The sequence below is a fragment of the Amblyraja radiata genome, chromosome 21, assembly GCF_010909765.2.
Source record: "Amblyraja radiata isolate CabotCenter1 chromosome 21, sAmbRad1.1.pri, whole genome shotgun sequence".
In the NCBI taxonomy this organism is placed as follows: domain Eukaryota; kingdom Metazoa; phylum Chordata; class Chondrichthyes; order Rajiformes; family Rajidae; genus Amblyraja; species Amblyraja radiata.
This window is the reverse complement of record NC_045976.1, coordinates 12,479,037-12,502,328: the sequence shown is the minus strand read 5'-3', so window position 1 is coordinate 12,502,328 and position 23,292 is coordinate 12,479,037. Positions and strand designations below refer to the sequence as shown.

The 23,292-nt window shown below is 44.8% G+C and overlaps 1 protein-coding gene across 3 annotated transcripts in view; it reads right to left on the bottom strand.

Moving 5' to 3' along the window:
* Window positions 1-385: 385 nt before the first annotated feature.
* The window catches only part of rerg (RAS like estrogen regulated growth inhibitor), a 40,240-nt gene continuing 17,333 nt past the window's right edge, over window positions 386-23,292 (bottom strand). For 2 of the 3 annotated variants that reach the window (XM_033039556.1, XM_033039557.1), the window contains exons 3-5: window positions 14,033-14,089; window positions 10,058-10,131; window positions 4,548-5,096 (exon numbers count right to left, since the gene is read on the bottom strand). In XM_033039556.1, coding sequence (XP_032895447.1) covers window positions 4,689-5,096; window positions 10,058-10,131; window positions 14,033-14,089 — 539 coding nt within the window. In that variant the 3' untranslated portion in view covers window positions 4,548-4,688. Of the gene's footprint in view, window positions 5,097-10,057; window positions 10,132-14,032; window positions 14,090-23,292 lie in introns of all 3 variants that reach the window. The other variant, XM_033039555.1, reaches the window with a different exon arrangement.

Here is a 23,292-nt window from a genome sequence, read left to right as displayed (position 1 = left end):
TTGGGTACTATAACAGCATGTATAAGACATTTGGACAGGTACGTGGATAAGTACATGTATAAATATCATTGATCATTGGACAGGAAACGTCTGGAGCAATATGGACCAAACGCGGGCAGTTGGGATTAGCTTGGATGTGGCATGTTAGTCAGCATGGGCAAGTTGGGCCGAACAGCCTGTTTCCCTGCTGTATGACTCTAATGCTTGTCTGCAGCCTAAACAGTTGGTTTTGCTGTGACGTGTCAGAGACAGAGATGTGTAAAGGACGTACTGGTACTCTCGGTTTCCCCGTATAACACACCCGCACACTGCCGCACCCACCTCCACTAGCAGATCCGATCGCACCTGGCAAGTTGGAACTTATCAGAGCACAGAAATGTGTCAATCGGTTTGAAGAATAGCAAATATTTCAGGATTTATTTTACATGACAAAGCCAGTTACAACAATGATGAGTCAGTAAATATATACCAGGAGACATCTATTGTACATTTGTTCAGTATTCAAAACTTGGAATGCATTGGAGAAGTGAATCAATTGTGCACAGGGACATTTTTTTACTGCAGAAAGAATAAATGACAAGACATTTTTAATATTATGGGAACACAGGAGACTGCAGATGCTGGAATTTTGAGCAAAGAACTCTTTGGGAGGAGCTCAGCTGGTCAGGCTGCATCCGTAGAGGAACATGGACAGTTTTCGGTTGGGACCCTTCTTCAGACTGATCTGAAGAGAGGGGTCCTGACCAGAAAAGTAATCTGCCTGCTCTCTCCATAGATGCTGCCTGACCCTGAGAACCTGGGGAACTGAAGGGCCATTGTTTAGCACAAACGGCGGTGGGTGTATGGAACGATCTTCCGGAGGCAGTTGAGGCAGGCACTATCACAATGCTTAAGAAACATTTGGACAGGTACATGATAAGATATTTTTAATATTACGGGAACACAGGATGGGTTTAGAGGGATATGGGCCAAACTCATGCAGGTGGGACTAGTGTAGATGAGGCATGTTGTTCGGTGTGGGCAGGTCAGGTCGAAGGGCCTGTTTCCACACTGTATGACTCCATGACCTGCCAAGTTCCTCCAACATTCCTGGAGAGAAGGGATGGGTGACGATATCTCTCGTTTCCCTTTCCCATGACCTTCAGTCTGAAGAGTCTCGACCCGACACGTCACCCATTCCTTCCCTCCAGAGATGCTGCCTGTCCCGGTGAATTACTCCAGCTTTTTTGTCTCCCTTCGTTTTAAACCAGCATCTGCAGTTCCTTCCTACACAAGTTCCTCCAACACTTTCTTTTTACCCCATTTTCAAAATCTTGCCACCGAATTCTGAATTTGTAAAGTATTAAATTTGTAATCAGCGGGACTTGGTAAGAACATTACCTTTGCGTTTAAATTCATTTGGACTTCCTTAACTAAAATCATTGAGCACATTTATTTTTAAACAACCAATAAATTTACTTCCCATGGGAAAAAAGAACATGTGGAAAGATTACATGTAACATAAAAACCTTCTATATTTTTAGCAGTTGTTTGCTACTTTAATAACTGATTAATTTATTTAATGTAATCGTTTGAATCTTGAGTCACCACAACATCAACTAACAAAAATCGTCATCCTTGCATTCATTGTACACAGTGGTGGGTAAGTAGCAGATGTGAGATAGCCAAGCTTGGATTTAATAGTAAACTCCAGCTGATTCTATTAAAAGGACTGACAGTATTTCCAAGCAAAGCATAAACTAGATGTTATCAGCAAAACCTTAGATAAACAAGCTGCAGATTTGCTGGACCTAATAAACCAACACAGTATTCAATAAAAAAGACCCAATGCTATCTGAAGATTTGAAAGCAGCTCACATATATTTGCAATCTAAAAATCTTTCCTCCCTCCGTTTATTAGTGGGTATTACATCAATGTACAACGAAGATCTTGTCCAATTCTTCACCCTGCCCTTACAAGGTCCAGCTCAATAGGACGTTGCTCAGGTGCCATTTGGAGCATTGTGTGCAGTTCTGATCGCCCCATTTACAGGAAGGATGTGGAGGCTTTGGAGAGGGTGCGGGAGAGGTTTACCAGAATGATGCCTGGATTGGAGGGTGTTAGCTAGAAGAAGTGGCTGGTCAGACTTGGGATTGTTTTCTCTGCAGCGTTGGAGGTTGAGGGGGAGACCTGACACAAGTGTTTACAATTATAGGAGGCATAAAAAGGATAGACAGTCAAAACCTTTTTTCCAGGATGGAAATTCAAGTATTCGAGGGCATAGCTTCAAGGTGAGAAGGGAAAAGTTTAAAGATGCGCAGGCCAAGTTTTTAATTACACAGAGGGTGATGGGTGGCTCTGCCTGGGGGTGGTGGTGGAAGCGGATATGACAGTGGCATTCGAAGAGGTTTTTAGATAGGAACATGGTTATGCAGGGAATGAAGGGATATGGATTAGGTGCAGGCAGGTAAGAGTTGATCTTGACATCGTGTTAAACACAGACACTGCGGGCGAAAGGACCTGCTCCTGTGCTGTACTGTTCTATGTTCTGTCTCTATTGGGAGCCAAGAATCCAATTCCATCGGAGATGATTGCCCTTATTTGTGACCAGTTTTCACGGCAGTGAAGAAGTTCTCTGGTCATTGGTTTGAGCCTGGTTGGATGGGGGTATGAAGGGAGGGGTGGTTGGCATAGGGAGGGGCAGGGTGGGGGTGGGGGGACAGATTGGCAAGCAGATTCAATCCTTTCCTCTAAATGAGCAAACATTCACACCTATGGCGAGTGGCCGACTCTGAAGTAATTGAGAGTGGGTGCCAAAGGAACATTCTCACGAGTCTGTCTCCTGAGCTCAGCTGCCCCAGAGCGGACCATGAACTGACTCCAGGCCCAACCTGATCTGTAGACCTGTCCTTACCACCACCAGGTAAACTTGATCGTCATCTGCTGGTGAAGGGATCTTGTTCCCTACACTCTCACACGTTTAATTCCAAGGGGAACGGGAAACCTTAATTGGAATGTTGAAGGGCAGCACAGTGGCACAGCGGCTGAGCTGTTGCCTTACAGCGCCAGGGACCCCGGTTCAATACTGACCTTGGGAGCTGTGTGTGTGCGTGTGTGGAGTTTGCACCTTCTGCCCGTGACCTCGTGGGTTTCCTCCGGGTGCTCCGGTTTCCTCCCACATTCCAAAGACGTGCAGGTCCGTAGGTTAATTGGATCCTGTACATTTTCCCTAGTGTGGAGGATAGAACTAATGTACGGATGATCGATGGTCAGCATGGACTCGATGGGCCGAAGGGGCTGTTTCCACACTGTATTTCTAAATTAAATAGTATAACACAGCAACAGGCCCTTTGGCCCACAATGTTTGTGTCGAACATGGTTCCGTTAAACTGATCACACCTGCCTGTACGGGATCTATATCCCTCTATTCCCTGGCCGATCTAAAAGCATCTTAAACACCACTATTGTATCTGCCTCCATCACCACCCTTGGCAGTGCGTTCCAGGCCCACAACACTGCAATAGAACTTAAAATGAGTGCACCTGTGAAAAGGTTTCAAAACCCAAAGTGGTTTTACAATTTCACTTTAGCCCGCTTCACCTTGGAATGAATCAGTAAACCTGTACACAAGGGTTATTAGTTTGACATACACTCTTATACATGGTAATATATTACAGAACATGAGGGGAATAGATAGGGCGAGCGGACAGAGTCTTTTACCCAGGGTAAGGGAATCAAGGTTCAAGCTGAGAGGGCATAGGTTTAAGCTGAGAGGGGAAAGATATGATAGGAACTTTTTCACACAAAAGGCAGTGGGTATATGGAACTACCAGAGGAGGTAGTTGAGGCAGGTATTATAACAGCCTTTAAAAGGCTTTCTTGATTAGTACGGGTGTCAGGAGTTATGGGGAGAAGGCAGGAGAATGGGGCTGAGAGGGAGAGATAGGTCAGCCACGATTGAATGGTGGAGCAGACTTGATGGGCCGAATGGCCTAATTTGCCTGTACAATTTATGAATCTTGGATCTTATAGGGGGGATCTTATAGAAACGTACAAAATTCTTAAGAGGTTGAACAGGCTAGATGCAGGAAGATTGTTCCCGATGTTGGGGATGTCCAGAACAAGGGGTCACAGTTTAAGGATAAGGGGGAAATCTTTTAGGACCGAGATGAGAAAAACATTTTTCACACAGAGAGTGGTGAATCTGTGGAATTCTCTGCCACAGAAGGTAGTTGAGGCCAGTTCATTGGCTATATTTAAGAGGGAGTTAGATGTGGCCCTTGTGGCTAAAGGGATCAGGGGGTATGGAGAGAAGGCAGGTACAGGATACTGAGTTGGATGATCAGCCATGATCATATTGAATGGCGGTGCAGGCTCGAAGAGCCGAATGGCCTACTCCTACAAAACTATTTTCTATGTATGTTTCTATGAAAAGACTTGTGGACAGGTTCATGGATAGGAAAGGTTTGATGGAATATGGAGCAAATATGTGCAGGTTGGACTAACTTAGATGGGACATCTTGGAGTTGGGCAGAAGGGCCTGAATGACTCTGTGACTCGAACACCATTTTTTTTTTCCTGTCAGAATGATGCTTGGTTTAGTCCATTCAGGTGACTTTGGGAAGCTAACACCCTCAGCTGTGTGTTTTCTATCACGCGGCTGCAGTTTCTCCTCAGTTCTCAGAGAGAGTTTCCCCGCGCGGGGGATTTAGCTGCTGATCTTGGTCAGCATTTTGTTGATGGCCTGCTTGACGTGAGTGGTGGAGCTTCTCCGCCGGGTCTTGCCCTGGATCATTTTGCGGCGCCTCACCTCGCGGCACAGTTCGTAGAAGGCTTCGTTGATGTTGCCCTCGCCGGTGCAGGCCGAGCACTCGTAGAAAGCGCAGGCCATTTCCGTCGCCACCTTCTCACCTTCCTCCGTGGCAACCTGCCTGGAGTGGTCCAGGTCGGCCTTGTTGCCCACCAGGATGAGCGTCACGTTTTTGGGCTTCTTGATCTCGTCCAGAAAGTTCTTCAACGAAATCACCTCCTCAAAACTGATCCGGTCCGTGATGTCGTAAACCAAGATGAAGGCCTCTGCCCAACGCATGTGGCTCTCCCTCTGAACAACGTCTTCCTGGGGAAGATAATGTCGCGTTAGATAGGATTCACATCGCACAACACTGACATTATAGATGGACACAAAATGCTGGAGCGGGACAGGCAGCATCTTTGTAGAGAAGGAATGGCTGATGTTTCGGTTCGAGATTCTTCTTCAGACTGACATTATAACTCGGTCTGCGGAAGAATTGCTGCCTTACAGCGCCAGAGACCCGGGTTTGATCCTGACTATGTGTACTTGTCTGTACGGAGTTTGTACGTTCTCCCCGTGACCTGCGTGGGTTTTCTCCAGGATCTCTGGTTTCCTCCCACACTCTAAAGATGTACAGGATTGTAGGCTAATTGGCTTGGTAAACTTGCAAATTTTCTCTAATGTGTGCAGCATAGCATTAGTGTGTGAGGATCGGTGAACTGAAGAGCCTGTATCTCTCAACTATCTCTGAACTAAACTAAACTTCAAAAGGCAAAATAAAACAATCATGTTGCAATCACTTCGCATTCTAGATGAAACAACCCTTGCGTTAAGAAATGGCAGCCAATCTGTGCCAGTAGACAAAGCAAACAAGAGTAACTTTCTGGAGACAAAAGGAAGTGCAGATACTGGAACCTTGAGCAAAACACTCCATACATGCGTGGGTTTGTAGATTAATTGTCCCTCTGTAAATTGCCCCTAGTGCGTAGGGAGTGGATGAGAAAGTGGTATAACATAGAACCAGTGTGAACGGGTGATCGATGGTCGGCGTGGACTTGGTGGAGTGAAGGGCCTGTTTCCAAGCTATATTAGAAATCTATGCAATAATCAAATCACACTTTGTTACAACCAAGGATGGGAAGGTGGTGAGTGAGCAAGAGTGGTAATTACTGAGATACAAATTGTAATGGAGACCACTTTTACAGGGGTGGCACAGTGGTGCAGCTGCTGGAGCACCTGAGTCCCTTGTTCAGTCCTGACCTCAGCTGCTATCTGTGTGTGGAGTTTGCACGTTCTCCCTGGGTTTTCACAAGAGTTTTCTCCCAAGTCCCAAAGACATGCAGATTTGTGGGTTAATTGGCTCTCTGTAAATTGCCCCTAGGGAGTGGATGAGAAAGTGGGATAACATAGAACTAGTGTGAACAGGAGATCGATGGTCGGCGTGGACTTGGTGGGCTGAAGGGTCTGTTTCCATGGTGTAATTCTAAACTAAAACTCACATGGATAGGACAGGTTTAGAGGGAAATGGACCAAGAGCAGGCAGGTGGGACTAGTGCAGTCGGGACAGGTTGGCAGGTGAGGGCAAGTTGGGCGAAGGTCCTGTTTCCACTCTGTATTACTCAATGACTCTATAAAACTAAACATTGGTGAGGTATTCAATGTAGGAATGAAACTGCATATCCATTGAACGCAACATACAGCTAAAACATACAGTGTGAAGAAAGGTCCCGACTGGAAAACGTTGCCTATCCATATTCTCCAGAGATGCTGAGTTCCATATAACCACATCTCTGGCCTATAATAAATTCATACAGGCAGAACCTTCCCCAGAGTCCGTCAGTGCATTAGGAATTACACAAGATCTTATTTCTAATTTAACTACACCTCCAGAATCCTTTTTCCATCCTCCTTACAGGAAAAGAGGGCATAAGAACCGATCACACCTAACACTGCCTGTAAAAAGCGCTGAAATGTACAAACTAATGAGAGGAATAGATCGGGTTGATGCACAGAGTCTCTTGGCCAGAGTAGGGGAATCGCGAACCAGAGGACATAAGTTTAAGGTGAAGGGGAAAAGATTTAATAGGAATCTGAGGGATAACATTTTCCAACAAAGGGTGGTGGATCTATGGAACGAGCTGCCAGAGGAGGTATTTGAGGCAGGTAATACTGCAACATTTAAGAATCATTTAGACAGGTACAATAGGACAGGGTTAGCGGGATATGGGCCAAAAGCAGGCAGGTGGGACCAGTGTAGATGGGACATGCGGATAAAATGGAATGAGAAGCCCACCATTACTCATCTTGCCTTGAACTGAAACACACTGCAGTACCCCTCTCTGGAATCCAAATAAAAGAGACCTGGGGTGCTTAGAGACTCTTCACAAAAGTGAGGCACAGGTTTCGATTGATTATTGTCACATGCACTGAGGTACAGTGAAGAGCTTTATCTGCATGCTGTCCAAGCAGATCAGATAATGCCCTACAATAAGACAATCCAGTCAAACTCAAGTACAATAGGTAGAGCAAAGGGGAAGATACAGAGTACAGAATGTAGCATTGTAGCGCATCAGTTCCAGAGACAAAGTCCAATGTCCGCAATGGGGTAGAGTGGAATCGGACAGTACCCTAGCTTGTGGAAGGACCGTTCAGAAGGTTGATAACAGAGGGGAAGAAGCTGTTCCTGAGTCTGGTGGCGTGCGCTTTCAAGCTTCTGTATCTTCTGCCAGACGGAGCGGGGAGAAGAAGGAATGACCGGGGTGGGACAAGTCTTTGATTATGTTGGCTGCTTTCCCGAGGCAGCGTGAAGTGTAGATGGAGTCAATGGAACGCGCTTTCAAGCTTCTGCGAGTTGCAGCAATCAGGAAAGAACCGTTCCTTTCCTCACATCGACGGATGGCCTTATTAATATTGTCTCTAGACCCCAAGCAGTGCTGTAGCTAGAGGGTGAATTCAATGTCCTCTATGGGGTAGAGGCGAGCTGTTAAGTGGGTCATGGTGCGCATGGCCAAATGGCATTAGATACAAATCAGGAGAGGGAGTAAAGGGCTGGATGCTCCCGTGGTGCGTGACGCAGTGCCTGAACGATGAAGCCCATCTGTCCCATGCTCAATCTAGCTCGCTGATCATTGTTATTTTTAAAACAATTGCTAATAAAATGATATTTACGATCTATTATGACAGAAGTTGAATACTCCATTAAAAAGGGCACAAAGTACTGGAGCGGCTCAGCAGACCAGGCAGCATTTCTGTACTACATGGATAAGTGACATTTTGGGTCAAGACAGAGTCTGATGAAGGGTCCCGACCCAAAACATCACCTATCGGTGCTCTCCGCAAATAATGCCTGACCCGTCGAGTTACACCAACGCTTTGTGTCACTTTTTGTAAACCAGCGTCTGCAGTTCCTTGTGTCTACACAAAAGTCACCAATTGCGACATATTCTTAAATGTTAGAGATTTTTTCCTTATGTTGAAGGTGCTATCATCGTGCTAATTGAAAGGTCCCGAAGTTACAGAGCACTCAAATGCATTTCCTCATCATATGCCTGGCTCTGTGTGATTGAGGGCAGTGAATAAGTAATGTGCACTCAATAAGGCCTGACAAATAATGCATTCTTGACAGGAAAGTCATCTCTCGCCCGTCAGTATATTGATTCTCCTGCAGTCTGCGCCTTGTCAAGAAGAAACAAAGGGAAAGGAACCTTATCACCTACACCCAAAGATATCACAAAGACCAACAATTTCCACCTTACCTCCCCTAGTGAATATCTGTGGATGTCCCACAGTCTGTCGAAGTTCCCAACCACCCTTCTCACCAGACTATTTAATTGTTTTTCTGGCTGCCTCTCTCCAGTACGCCCGGATCGGTGGTGGTGGACGCCAATATGCCAGTGGCGTTTAAGAGGCTTCTAGATAGGTTTGTGGATGTGTAAGAAATTGAGGGCCATGGATCATGTGCAGGCAGAGGAGATTAGGTTAGCCTGGTATTATGTTCGGCACGGACACTGTGGGCCGAAGGGACTGTTCCTGTGCAGTACTGGTCCACGAGTCTTCACATCGCATCATCTTCAACTCGTCCAAAATCTACTGCCTTTATTAAACTCACAATCTTTATTTAACTTGCAACCTCGTTCTAGTGGCGGACAAGGCAAAGGATATAGATATAGTAATTGATTCATAAAGCACAGAAACAGGCTCTTCATCCCGACTCATCCATGCTTATCAAAATCCCCATCGAAGCTAGTCCCATTTCCCCCGTTTGGCCCATATCCCTCTAAACCTTTCCTATCCATGCACCTGTCCAAAAATCTTTAAAATTTGTCACAGTATCTGACTCAATTATTTCCTCTGGCAGTTTGATCCATATACCCACCACCCTCTGCTGACCCTCAGGTTCCTATTAAATTGTTGCCCACTTACATTAAACCCATGTCCTCTGGTTCTTGATTCCCCTACCTTAGTTAAAATACTCTGTGCATTGACCCTACCTATTCTCCTCATGATTTTATATAACTCTATAAGATCGCCGCTCATCACCCTGCGCTCCAAAGATGCAATCCTAGCCTGTCCATCCTCTCCCTGTAGCTCAGGCCCTCGAGTCCCGGCAACATCCTCATAAATCTACTCTGTACTCTTTCCAACTTAATAGCGTCCTTCCCATAGCTGAGTGACCAAAACTGAAGGCAACAAAGCAAAACTGAACACAACTGTGTGGCTCAGTTTAGCAAAGGATTAAGAATGGAAGACAAACGTATACCAATTCTATTACATCAGAAATAATTTCATAGTTCCCATACCTTGTTCTGGTATATTTTCAAGCATGCACGTGGAGAGGATATAATATAAGAAAAAAATCAAGGTGGTAAATAAATGTTTAAATAATCAATGTAATCATTGCCAAGTTTAACAATGACCTCACAACTTGGGCTTTGAGGTAACTTTGCATTAGCGGGCGGCATGGTGGTGCAGTTGGTAGAGCCCGCGGCCTCACAACCCCAGAGACCCGGGTTCGATCCCGACCTCGGGTGCTGTCTGTGTGGAGTATGCAATTTCTCCCTGCGACCGCGTGGGTTTCCTCCGGATGCTCCGGTTTCCTCCCACTTCCCAGAGATGTGCGGATTTGTAGGTTAATGGCCCTCTGTAAAATTCCCCTGGTGTGTAGGGAGTGGATGAGAAAGTGGGATAACATAGAACTAGTGTGAACGGGTGAATGACGGTCAGAGCAGACACAGTGGGCAGAAGGGCCTGTTCCCATGCTGTATCTTTCAATTAATACAACTCACCTGCCCAGCAGTGTCTAAGATTTCCATGGAAATCACTTCATCATCGATGGTGGCTTGATGGCGATAGGTTGATTCTGGCAAATTTGTATACAAAAAAAAATTCCTGCATTAGAGCAGATATCTACAGTCCTTCAATGTTACAAAGTGTACATATAAATTGACCTCAAATCCAGACAACTGGGATTTCTTAATAAAACTGCTCAAAAGCAAATCTTTAATCAGGTCAGCCCAAGAATTTAAATACATTGGAAATTGACTGAAATCTCCAGACAACCATGTTTTAAAAGCAAAGAATGGTCCCGACTGAAACGTCACCTATCCATGACATGCTGCCTGACCCGCTGAGTTACCCCAGAACTCTAGATTTACTGATGTTTAGGCGACACGATGGTGTTGCAGCAGAGTTGCTGACTTACAGCACCAGAGACGCTGATTCAATCCTGACAGGGGCCGTGTGGGTTTTCTCCTGGTGCTCAGGTTTCCGCCCACATAAACGTGGAGGTTTGTGGGTTAACTGGCTTTTGTAAAGTGTCACTCATGTGTAGGATAGAACAGGTGATCGCTGGTCAGCGATGAGGTCGAGATCGCCCGCCTCACCTGGCCCAGGCGCCACATTTTCAGGGGGGACTTCCCAGGGGGATGGATTTGTCCCGATTACGGAGGGGGGATGGGGAGGGTGCTGACCACTAGTTGCCGTTAAATCAGTGGTCAACCTGTACTTCAGAACCCGGTGACATGCCAAAGGTGGTCTCTGCACTCCAGCTGAGATATCACCTACGGATTCACCAAAAATACAGAAGCTGATTCCAGCCCACAACATTGTGTGGCTGATGCAAGGGCTGAGCTCTTTATGCAGCTCAACAACTCTTCAAATGTTCTAGCTTGGCTGAAGCCAGCAACATTTTTATCAATTGTCTATCTTAGCGCCTGCAGATCAGAACAAATATGCCTTCTCTGCTGCAAATCAAATGTGACCCAATTGTATCTATGTATAGTATATCTGATGGGCGGCATGGTGGCGTGGCAGTCGAACTACTGCCTTACATCGCCAGAGACCCAGGTCCTGACTACGGATGCTGTCTGTACTTTCTCCGTGACCTGCATGGGCTTTTCCGAGATCTTCGGTTTCCTCTCACACTCCGAGGACGTAGAGGTTTGTAGGTTAATTAGCAGGGTACAAATGTAAAATGGTCCGTGGCGTGTGTAGGATAGTATTAGTGTGCGGGGATCTTTGGTCGGTGCTTACTCGATGGGCCGAGGGGCCTGATTCCACGCTGTATCTCTAAACTAAACTAAATCTGATTGGATGGCATGCAAAGCAAAGTCTTGCGCATGACAATAATAAACCTCAACCTAATATCGTTTCCATTGCTCCATTCTTTCTATAGTCCATCCACGACTCAATTGAACTCTTTTAAAGAATCTTAAGTATCAACTGTGGTCATCTTGACTTTATTCTGCAAAGACACAACTAATGCAAGAACAAAACACTAAATCAGAGGCATTCAACTCGGTCTTGGCACACCACATGTTATGGAGAAGGAGCCTAATGTCTCACCAAAAGTGAGATCGTCTTTAGTGGTTCATTCTATCCACCAATTATCATCATGGCAGTTTTCAATACGAGATCTCAGATCTATCCACAAAGTATGCGAGGCTGCCGAGATCCAAGAGGACCATTGGGACTACATGAACACTTTGTAGCTTCATCGACGCACTATACCTGGCGACTCTTTACATACTTTGTGCACGGCATGCAAAACAAAGATTTTCACGGTGACACGTCACCTGTGATAATGAAGTACAAAATGTCTATTTTACAGTCCAAGTATAAAGTTGCCATTCGGATGCTGATTCCCGCCGTTAAACTTGAATTGGTGATGATGGTAGGATTAGGGCCGAGCTCTTTATGCCCGCCAAGAACTCTTCAAAAGTCCTTAATGCCTGGCTGACTTGGCTGAACCAAAAACATCACCTATCCATGTACTCCAAAGTTGATGCCTGACCTGCTGTGTTACTCCAGCACTTTGCATTCCGTGCAGAATTCCAGCATCTGCACTTCCTTACTTGACTTCAATGTGGGGCATGTTGGGCGGCTTGGACGAATTGGGCCTGTCTCAGTGATGTAGGACTCCGTGACTCTGACTATTACAGAGAGTCTAATCCCTCTGTATCCATTGGTGATAGGACTCTGGACTGTGGTGCTTTCTGAAGGGCTATTGCACTGACTGCACCCTTCAGCGCTCCCTATTTTAAGTCAATGGCTGCATTTTAAACAACGGTCTATAAATTGCTGTGGACATGACAGCCTCTAAGTAAATGCTGGACTGTTCATCTCATCTAAGGGTGAACTAAATGGGAAATAATGGCTTCAAATCCTGTGCACATGCACGTCATAAATTTACATCTGTAACATTGATCAGAATATTACCTACAAATGGCTTATCTTTGATTGCATCGTTTATTCTGTGAAGAACCACATTCCTTTCATCCGTGTCCAGTTTAATTATAGCACCACCGAACACACAGCCAAACATTCGAAAAACCAGTCACCCAGACAGGAGGATAATTGATGTATCAGCAAGACATAACTGAAAGGTGAATGGATTTAATGAGAGCTTTTTTTTTGTTTCTCTTCAGCATCAGAAACTTCAAAAGATTTTGAAGTGAAGTCATTGTTGAGTTTCATCCAGTTCGCCGACATGATCCTGACTCAACTAGTCTTGTGATGAGATGAGCGTGATTTGGTTGGTGGGTAACTAAACTGTTCTCTAGCGGAACATCCATTGTTTAAAGAATGTTTAACAAAATAGACACAAATTGCTCAGTCTGCGGAACTTTCCTAACCCGAAACGTCACCTCTCCATGTTCTCCAGAGATGCTGCCTGACCCACTGAGTTACTCCAGCACTTTTTAAATCAGCATCTGCAGCTCCTTGTGTATACTGTATTGGTCGTATCCTGTGTTATTTGATTCGATGTCCCTCATATTGAACCAGAATTCCATGATTAACATTCGTGAACCTAAATGTTTTGAAAGAGCCTCTCTTTGTAGGGTTTGATCGAAAGAAACAGGCCATCCGGCTCACTGACTCCATGCTGACCACCGATCACCCATTCACACTAGTTTGAATGTGGTAACAAGCAACTGCAGATGCTGGTTGATACCAAAGAAAGGCAGAAAATGCTGGAGTAACTCAGCGGGGTCAGGCAACCTCTCTGGAGAAAATGGATAGCTGACGTTTAGGGTCAAGATCAAAGATCACAGGATTCGGGTGCCAACCGGAAACGTCATCTATCTGTGTCCTATTTGAAAAAACTGCTGCTGCTGGAAACGTGAGCAAGCATAACATCCCAATGTCTATACTCAGTTCCCTGACTGATGAGGGCCAACGTGCCAAAAGTCTTTTTCACCATCCTATCTACCTGCAATGACTGTGTACCTATACTCACAGATCCTTCTGCTCTACAACACTCCCCAGGGCCCTACCGTTCAATGTGGCGTTCCTGTCCTGGTTTCCCCTACCAAAATGTTAACACCACACACTTACGTATCTGTACTAAACTCCATTAGCCATTCCTCGGCCCACGTAACCAGCTGATCAAGATCTGCTGGTCAAGTCAGAACCCTTCATGAAGGAGGATCCTACAATCATTGTGAAGAAGGGTCCCGACCCAAATCGTCACCTGTCCATATTCACCTGTTAAGTTACTCTAGCACTTTGTGTCAATCTTTGGCATAAACCAGCATCTGCAGTTCCTTTATATTACATTTAAGATCCTGCTGTGATTTTTGACAACCAATGATACCACCCACTTTAGTGTCATCTGCAAAGCTTATTAATCATGCTTTCTGATTAATTTACTCATTTATCTTTTAAGCAAATCTTACCAATTAGACATTTTATCAATGACTGTTCAGTCCTGATTAGTGATCAAACCATTAATATTAATAAATAGTATAAAGGATTCTCACCCAATGTAGGATCATATTCCCAGATGAATCTCTTGGTGAGAAACCTGACCACGATAGCTGTAATGAAAAGGAAATGAGTTAGTGCCTTTTCAAAGGTGATAGTGTTACAAACAGGAAATAGTGTGACCTTCTAGTCAGTCACCAGATAAGTATGAATGAAAAGGACCACGTCACCTCGTACCGACAATACAGCATTCACTTGTCTGTTAATTGATTGAAGAATTTCGGCTCCACTATCTCACATGATGATGTATTCCACATATCAATTACTCTTTAAAAGCCACAAAGTGCTGGAGTAACTCAGTGGGTCAGGCAACATCTCTGGAGAACATGGATAGGAGACGTTTCGGGTCGGGACCCTTCTTCCTAAAGGAAAACAACTTTTCCTAAAGGACGATCTTCCTAAAGGAAGATAATCTCATTGGTTTTATGGGATGTTCAAAGGTGCTCAGAGCGGTATAATTCTGGTGAAACTAATACGCAATATACATTTACCATTGATTCTGTACTCTCCTATCATGTGCCCCACTGAGAAAAACACTTTGTATTTTATTTTTAACCAAGAAGTCACATTTCCTCAGATACTTGTGGATGAATAAAAATAATGGATTCTTAAGAGTGTAGACGCCAGGAACAGCAGATGCTGGTTTACAACAAAAAACACACAAAGTGCTGGAGAAACTCAATAGGTCAGGCAGCATCACGGATGAACATGGATAGGTGACGTTTTGGGTCAGAACCCTTCTTCACACTGATTTCTTGCCACATCTTTTGAATTAGCCTTTTGAAAATGATTTGGAGCATGCTTTTGAGATTCATAAGAGTTATTTTAACGAAGCATGGGATAGGAGGGAAAGAATTCATTGATAAATTTATATTTCGTATTGGTTTGAACAGAGATGTGCTATTATGAGCACCATTGAATATCCATTAAACCTTGGAGATTATACAATGTGGATTCATCAGAGTTTATATTTTAGTTTAGTTTAGAGATACAGCGCGGAAACAAGCCCTTCCGCCCACCGGGTCCACGCCGACCAGCGGTCCTCACACACTTAAACTATCCTACACTAGGGACAATTTACAATAATACCCAGCCAATTAACCTACAAACGTGTACGTCTTTGGAGTGTGGGGGGAAACCGGAGCTCCCAGAGAAAACCCACGCAGGTCACAGAAAGAACGTACAAACTCGCTACAGACAAGCGCGCGTAGTCGGGATCGAAACCGGGTCTCTGGTGCTGGCGTGTTGTTGGATTCTTTAAATTCAGATTTTCAAGCTTTTAAAACGATATCTGTACTACCAACCCTGTGGTGTCACAATTACACTGCCTTAAATGCAACTCTACTGCTGAGTCACCGTTCCACCCTGTTACTTGAGGCTGTGGGCTATAATTCTAAACGGAGATCTGAGATACTACAGCTGTCCACTGCAACGCAAGAGGGGGAGAGGAGTTAATTGTGTTGATAAAATTATTCTAGTCGGAGAGACAGCAATGCTGGGGAGTCAACGATAAGGGATCACACACTTAAATTTATAACCAGTGCTTGACGACACAAGTTATGAGATTTATCCATTAGCTGGAAGCTACTGGTGAAAGATATGCTTTAAAAACATTAGATATAGAAACAGAGGGTCACATAGCCCTTCTAGCCAAAGGGCCTATTCCTGTGCTGTCTGTGGAAAGTCTGTGATGCAACCAAACACAGTCCATTGATAATCTCCTGTCCCTCTTTCTACAGATGTTGCCTGATGTGCAGAACTGCACATTTTCTGCCAGTCATATAGTGTGGAAACAGACCCTTTGACCCAACTTGCCTGCGCTGACCAACATGTCCCACCTACACAGGTGTCACCTACCTGCATTTGGCCCACATCCTCCTAAACCTTTCCTATCCACGTACCTATCTAAATGTTTCTTAAATGTTCCAATAGTCCCTGCCTCAACTACCTCCTCCGGCAGCTCATTCCATACATTCACATTAAAAACATACCCCTCAACTTTCCATTAAATCTTCTCCCTCTCACCTTAAACCTATGTCCTCTGATTCTCGCTTCTCAGGGCAGGAGACTCAACCCCCCTACGCCTGTAATATTAGGCCCTGGTGGTCTCACCAACCCTAGCACCACTCATAGAGTCACAGAGTGGAAACAGGCCCAGCGACCCAACTTGCCCACGCCCAGCAACATGTCCCATTGACACTAGTCTCACCCGTCTGTGTTTGGCCCATATCCCAGTTGCGATAGTACATGATGATAGACAATGTTTTGGGCCAGGTTTGAAGAAGGGTGCCAACTCGAAACATCGCTTATTCATTCCTTCCACAGGTGCTACCCGACCCGTCAAGTTACTCCAGCACTTTGTGTTTTGCTCAACAAATGAATAACCTTGGCGTAGATAGGGTAGACAGTCAGTACCTTTTTCCCCACAAGATGGAAATGGCAAAGACTGGAGGGCACAGCTTTAAGGCGAGAGGGGCAATGTTTAAAGGAGATGTGCAGGGCAAGCTTTTTTTTACACAGAGGGTGGTGGATGCCGAGAACACACTTGCAGAGGTGGTGGTGGTGACAGAGATGAGAGTGGTGTTTAAGAAACTTTTCAATAAGTGCATGGATACGCTGGGAATGGAGGGATATGGATCACGTCAGACAGAGATTAGTTTTATCTGGCAAGAAATTCAGCATAGACAATGTGGGCCAAAGGGCCTATTCCTGTGCTGTTTTAAGTGACCGTTTTTATACAAAGAAAAGGAAAGTCTGTGGTGCAACCAAAGACACAGTCCATAGATAATCTCCTGTCCCTCTTTCTACAGATGTTGCCTGATCATTTTCTGCCAGTCATATAGTGTGGAAACAGACCCTTTGACCCAACTTGCCCGCACTGACTAACATGTCCCACCTACACAGGTGTCACCTACCTGCATTTGGCCCACATCACTCTAAACCTTTCCTATCCATGTACCTATCTAAATGTTTCTTAAATGTTCCAATAGTCCCTGCCTCAACTACCTCCTCCGGCAGCTCATTCCATACATTCACCACCCTCTGTGTTAAAAACATACCCCTCAACTTTCTATTAAATCTTCTCCCTCTCACCTTAAACCTATGTCCTCTGATTCTCGCTTCCCCTACTCAGAGCAAGAAACTCTGTGTGTCTACTTATAAAAACCGTTAGCTTATGAGTTATGCGTTCATTCTTATGGGTCAAAGTTCAAGTCAGACTGACTCCGGTGAATCTGGCCTCATCTATCAGAGGCCAGTGGTAGGGCTTGCGACAGAGACTACATATGACCTGCATACACTGTAGAATTATAACTTCATGAGAAAGATCAAGCCAACTCTGCCAATATGCTAGAAAATTATTGTTGTGTAGTGAGAAAATATAGGTATGTATTTTGGACAAAAAGCATAGCAAAAGAAAACACAATATCAGATTATGACCAGTTTAACTAGCCTGGAACGTGGTCAGTGTTAATCGTACTGTCAATGGTCCCTCTGACTATCAGTGGTGCAGCTGGTAAAGCCTCATAGCACCAGAGACTCGGGTTCGATCCCGACCTCAGGTCCTGTCTGTGTGTGGAGTTTGCACCTTCAACCTGTGTCGGGTGCTCCGGTTTCCTCCCACATCCAAAAGACATGCTGGTTTGTAGGTTAATTGCCCCTCTGTAAATTGCCCCTGGTATGTAGGGAGTGGATGAGAAAGTGGGATAACATAGAACTAGTGTGAACAGATGATGGATGGATTATTTTAACTATTTTCAATCAATCATACATTAAGTTCGAGAAAACCCATTTGTTCTTTCAGGTTTGTTGCAACTCACCCAATCTTGGCAGCCAACAGTGTTATGAATGTGCCCACTGTCTTTGAAAATCAATGGGTACACCATTTCCAACATACATCACTCTTTGTGAGAAGAATTTCTATTTTATAACTCATCTGTTTCAAATTTGTTTCTACGCCAAGTTAAATTTATATCCTCTGTCACTGACTTGACCCGTTAGAGTGATATTCCAGGATAATTTATCCCTTCTACAAATACCTCACGTATCTCATGGCAATCCTCTTCCCAGCACCCAATTCACACTCACTCATCCCTCCACAATCTTTCCAGGCTGAACATCATTCCCAACTTTTCCCATTCTACCCATCGACAACCAAGTAAGTTCCTGTTGAAGAATGGTAATAAACTGTGTGCATGATACAGTGTGTGAAGAGTCATAGAGTCATAGAATCAGAGTCATGGAGTATGTACAGTGGCCCTTCGACCCAACTTGTCCATGTTGACCGAGCTACCCCATCTAAGTTAGTTCCATTTGGTCCATCTATACATTACTAAAACTCTCATCTTGTATGTATATGTATTTGTATGTATGTATGTATGTATATATGTATGTATGTTCCTGAAATACAGCCAAAACGGTACACAATAGCGCAACAATTTTACACCCACCTTACTCACCATTCGCCTAGGGTGTGCAGTAGCAAGTTTTGTTCGATTTTACAAAGTATTACCCTTTATAAACTTTAATTACTTTATACCGTGAGCGGCACAGTGCCCCCACTTGCCGGGCCCGTCAGCCGCGCCTGCGCAGTTGGGTGAGGGTTGCCGGGTCCGCTATCTGTGCTTGCGCAGTTGGGGGAGGATCTCCGAGAAACAATGTTCCCAAAATGTCGTAGCACTGATGAAGATATTTCATCTATGGTGACAGGTCCTTTCAGAATATCCTATTTTTAACTATAACGCCTGTTATTTATGCCGGGCCCATTATCCGCGCGTGCGCAGTTTGGGGAGGGTTGCCGGGCCCACTGCCATTTTCAGATCGCCATTTTGACTGGCGTCACAACGGGGTTCTCTGGCGTCACAACAGGAACCCAAAGGGTCCACGGGTTGTCTAGTATCTCTCTAAACCTTTCCTATCCATGTACCTGTCCAAGTGCCTTTTAAATGTTGTGATAGTACCTGCCTCAACTACTTTCTCTGGCCGCTCTCACCTTAAATCTATGTCTATGGTTCTCGATTCCCGAACAGTGGTCTAGAGACTCTGTGCATTCACCCTATCTATTCCCCTCATTGTACACATCTATAACATCGCTCCTCAGCCTCCTGAATCCAGCGAATACTAGCCATCGCAACCTTTCCCTGTAACTCACGCCCTCGACTTCTGGCAACATCCCTGTAAATCCTCTGTGCCATTTCCAGCTGAATGACATTCCCCCGGCTCTCACAACTAATCTTTTTCCCCGAGCACCATTTTCGTGCACTGTCCCTACATCCTTTTAATAACGAGATATCTGTCAATCTCCGCTTCAAATTAAAATGATGGCTGGGTTTCTACAGCTCATAAATACACCGTGCATTCACCCTATCTATTCTCCTCGTGATTTGATACGTTTCTATAGGAGCACCCCCTCAGCCTCTTGCGATCCACAAATATGGGTGATAAAGTATTAAATCATTTCTGACTATGTAACCAATATATATTTTGCTTGCTAAATACTTTGGTCAAATAAGACATCCAGCATGTTGTCATGGTGTTCATTTAGAAAGAACTAAAGCAGTATGTTAGGCAAGACGGATTCAATCAACCTCTGGAGAAACAGCTGGAACACTGACTAAAATCAGAAATTCCCAAAGTCTGAGGAAGGGTCCCGACCTGAAATATCACCTATCCATGTTCTCCAGAGATGCAGCCTGACCCACTGAGTTACTCCAGCGTTTTGTGCCTTTCCTTGGTAAACCAGCATCTTAAGTTCCTTATCTATGGAGGCTATGGAGTGACCTTGGAGTAGTGTATAAAATCATGAGGGGAATCGATAAGGTGAATGAATGCACCGAGTGTTTGCCCCGGGAAGGGAAAGCAAGAACCAGTGGAGATAGGTTTCAGGTAAGACTAATTTTTTTAAATTCACTTCTGCGGACAATCCTCATCCAATTGTCTTAAACCTAGCAGCTTCTTTGCGGATGAAAGTAAACGGTAATGAAAGTGACGTGCCAAAGATGAACGACCAAACTCAATACTCTTGACAACTAACTGCAGGAGTGTTTATGAATGTAATCAGGATTCACATTGTTTACAATGAAACTAATAACCCAGGAGGACCGTCAATGGAGAAAAGCAATGTCTGATTGCGGCTTTCGCATCTGATAGGGATCAGGCACACAACTGCTGAAGAGCATGATTCATTCCCAATATTGTCATTATCAATTATCTGCGGAAAAATGTAGGCACAAGGTATTGCGGATGCTGGTTTACAAAAGAAAGACATAAAGTGCTGGAGTAACTCAGCTGATCAGGCAGCTACCATGGTTAGGTGACGTTTTGGGTCGGGACACTTCTGTAGACTGATCCGTCTGACCACCAGTCTGAATGGTCCCGACACAAAACGTCACCTATCCATGTTCTACAGAGACGATGCCTGACCCGCTAAGTTACTCCAGCACTTTGTGTCTACTTTTATGCATAGCCTGAGCAGATAGCTCGAACACAGTCTCCACAGGACTACCATTGGTCAGAATGTCCTTTTGGAAGGATTTTCAGAAAGCTTTTCGGAAGCTTTACAGATTAGGCCATAATAATGTACTTGAAAAATATGTGCAATCTTTTTCAGGGCGGTGCAGCTGAAAGATGCAGCTGCCTTAAAGTGCCAGAGACACAGGTTCGATCCTGACCTTGGGTGCTGTCTGTGTGGAGTTTGCATGTTCTCCCTGTGACTGCGTAGGTTTCATTCAGGTTTCCTCCCACATCATCAGGAGGTGTGGGTCTGTATGCTAACTAGCCCTCTGTAAATTGCCTCTAGTGTGTAGGGAGCAGATGAGAAAGTGGGATAACATAGAACTAGTGTGAACGGGTGATCGATGGAACGGGTGGACAAGGTGGGCCGAAGGGCCTGTTTCCACGCTCTCTAAACAAAACTAAATCTGTACGAGAGAAATGTACTTCTGTACAGAAGTGTGAAAACGCACACCTCAGATTCAGGAACTGTTTCTTCCCCACTGTTATCAGGTAACTGAACCATCCTACCAACAACTTGAGAGTGGTCCTGACCTACCATCTACCTCATTGGAGACCCTCGGACTATCTTTAATCGCTTTACTGGACTATATCTAAATATTATACCTTTTACTCTGTATCTGTACACTGTGGACGGCTTGATTGTAATCTTGTATAGTATTTTCGCTGACTGGATAGCATGCAAAAAAATCACAGCTTTTCACATGTATCATGCACCTCGGTATACATAACTGTACCTAAAACTAAAGACCTTGGCATTTCAGAGACATCAACGGATAAAAAAAATGTCGAGTGGAGACGCACAACCAGGGCAAACACTGCCGTCATCCGTAAACGTTAAGTCACTCAATCTTTATTTAGCACCTTAATTCAGAAAAAGACCTTGCAGCAGCTCGAACATGAAGCTCTGAGAAACTGCTGCCTTCACTCAATGAACAATTCCCATTCAACAACAATGTCTTTGTGGCGGAGACCAGAGTACCTAGTCACCTTAAAGCGCTGCAAGATTTTCTTCGCACTGTTTGGGCAGAATTGCATTTTTTCTAACCCGTTTCACAAAGGGAGGCTGAGTCACTGATGGATCCAAATCAGAGTTAATTTGCGTTGCCATGTTTCCTAAGTTAATAGGCAAGCGACTGAGTGAAATGCCACATCACCTGGACACACCAACAAGCACAGAGACCTGGCTTGGTTGCCAGTGAGCCGGGGCCCACCTAGTCAGATCCTTCCTGCTCCACTGCAACGGAGAGACCTCTTTGAATTGAATTGAATACCTTTATTGTCATTCAGACCTTACGGTCTGAACAAAATTGCAGAGTGTGATTTGCGAAGAGGATCTGGAGAATGATGTCTTGTCATGGTTCATCCCGAACAGTGGAAGGCTTGGATAGAGTGGATGTGGAGTGGATGTTTCCACAAGTGGGAGAGCCTAGGATCAGAGGTCACAGCCTCAAGAATTAAAGGACGTTCCTTTAGGAAGACGAGGAGGAATTTCTTTAGTCAGAGGGTGGCGAATCTGTGGAATTCATTGCCACAGAAGGCTGTGGAGGCCATCCATGGATATTTTTAAGGATTCTTGATTAGTGTGGGTGTCAGGGGTTATGGGGAGAAGGCTGGAGAATGGAGTTAGGAGGAAGAGACAGATCAGCCATGATTGAATGGCAGACTTGTCGGGCCAAATGGCCTAATTCAGCTCCTATCACATTAACATGAACAGCTCTATAACAGAGGACTCTCTGTTTTACAAAGTGTTGCCAGGGACACATTCGTAGACAGATGTTTACATGCTGCATCTTTCAATCAATTCAATCCCAACATCTCGGCAATCATTTCATTCCTCAAAAACTGCAAAAAGCATACGTTCCAATTAGCTTCCACATTATTGTTTGTGGCACCTCGCTGTGTGTTAATAAGCCAAGATGATTACTTCCACAACAGGAATGGGACTTCAGGAGATATGTTATTGCTTTACAAAATAAGTGATTTATAAATACCTATGCTTATTAAGAATGTTTTGATGGAATAATGCAGGTCCACCACTGATTTTCTGGCACCCTTAGTTCCAGAGCCTTGCCGTATGATCCATTTTGCCAGGATGGTGCTCACGGCCTGAGGGGGGGGGGGGGGGCAAATTCAGCCCCGGAAGTCGGATATGGGAATGGTCTTCAAGTCTGAGGAAGGACATTATTGCCATAGAGGGAGTGCAGAGAAGGTTCACCAGACTGATTCCTGGGATGTCAGGACTGTCTTATGAAGAAAGACTGGATAGACTTGGTTTATACTCTCTAGAATTTAGGAGATTGAGAGGGGTTCTTATAGAAACTTACAAAATTCTTAAGGGGTTGGACAGGCTAGATGCAGGAAGATTGTTCCCGATGTTGGGGAAGTCCAGGACAAGGGGTCACAGCTTAAGGATAAGGGGGAAATCCTTTAAAACCGAGATGAGAAAAACTTTTTTCACACAGAGAGTGGTGAATCTCTGGAACTCTCTGCCACAGAGGGTAGTTGAGGCCAGTTCATTGGCTATATTTAAGAGGGAGTTAGATGTGGCCCTTGTGGCTAAGGGGATCAGAGGGTATGGAGAGAAGGCAGGTACGGGATACTGAGTTGGATGATCAGCCATGATCATATTGAATGGCGGTGCAGGCTCGAAGGGCCGAATGGCCTATTCCTGCACCTAATTTCTATGTTTCTATCTGCCAGCTCTGGCCGGGCCACAGTTCCAGAGCCCCAGCCGCGGGTGTCA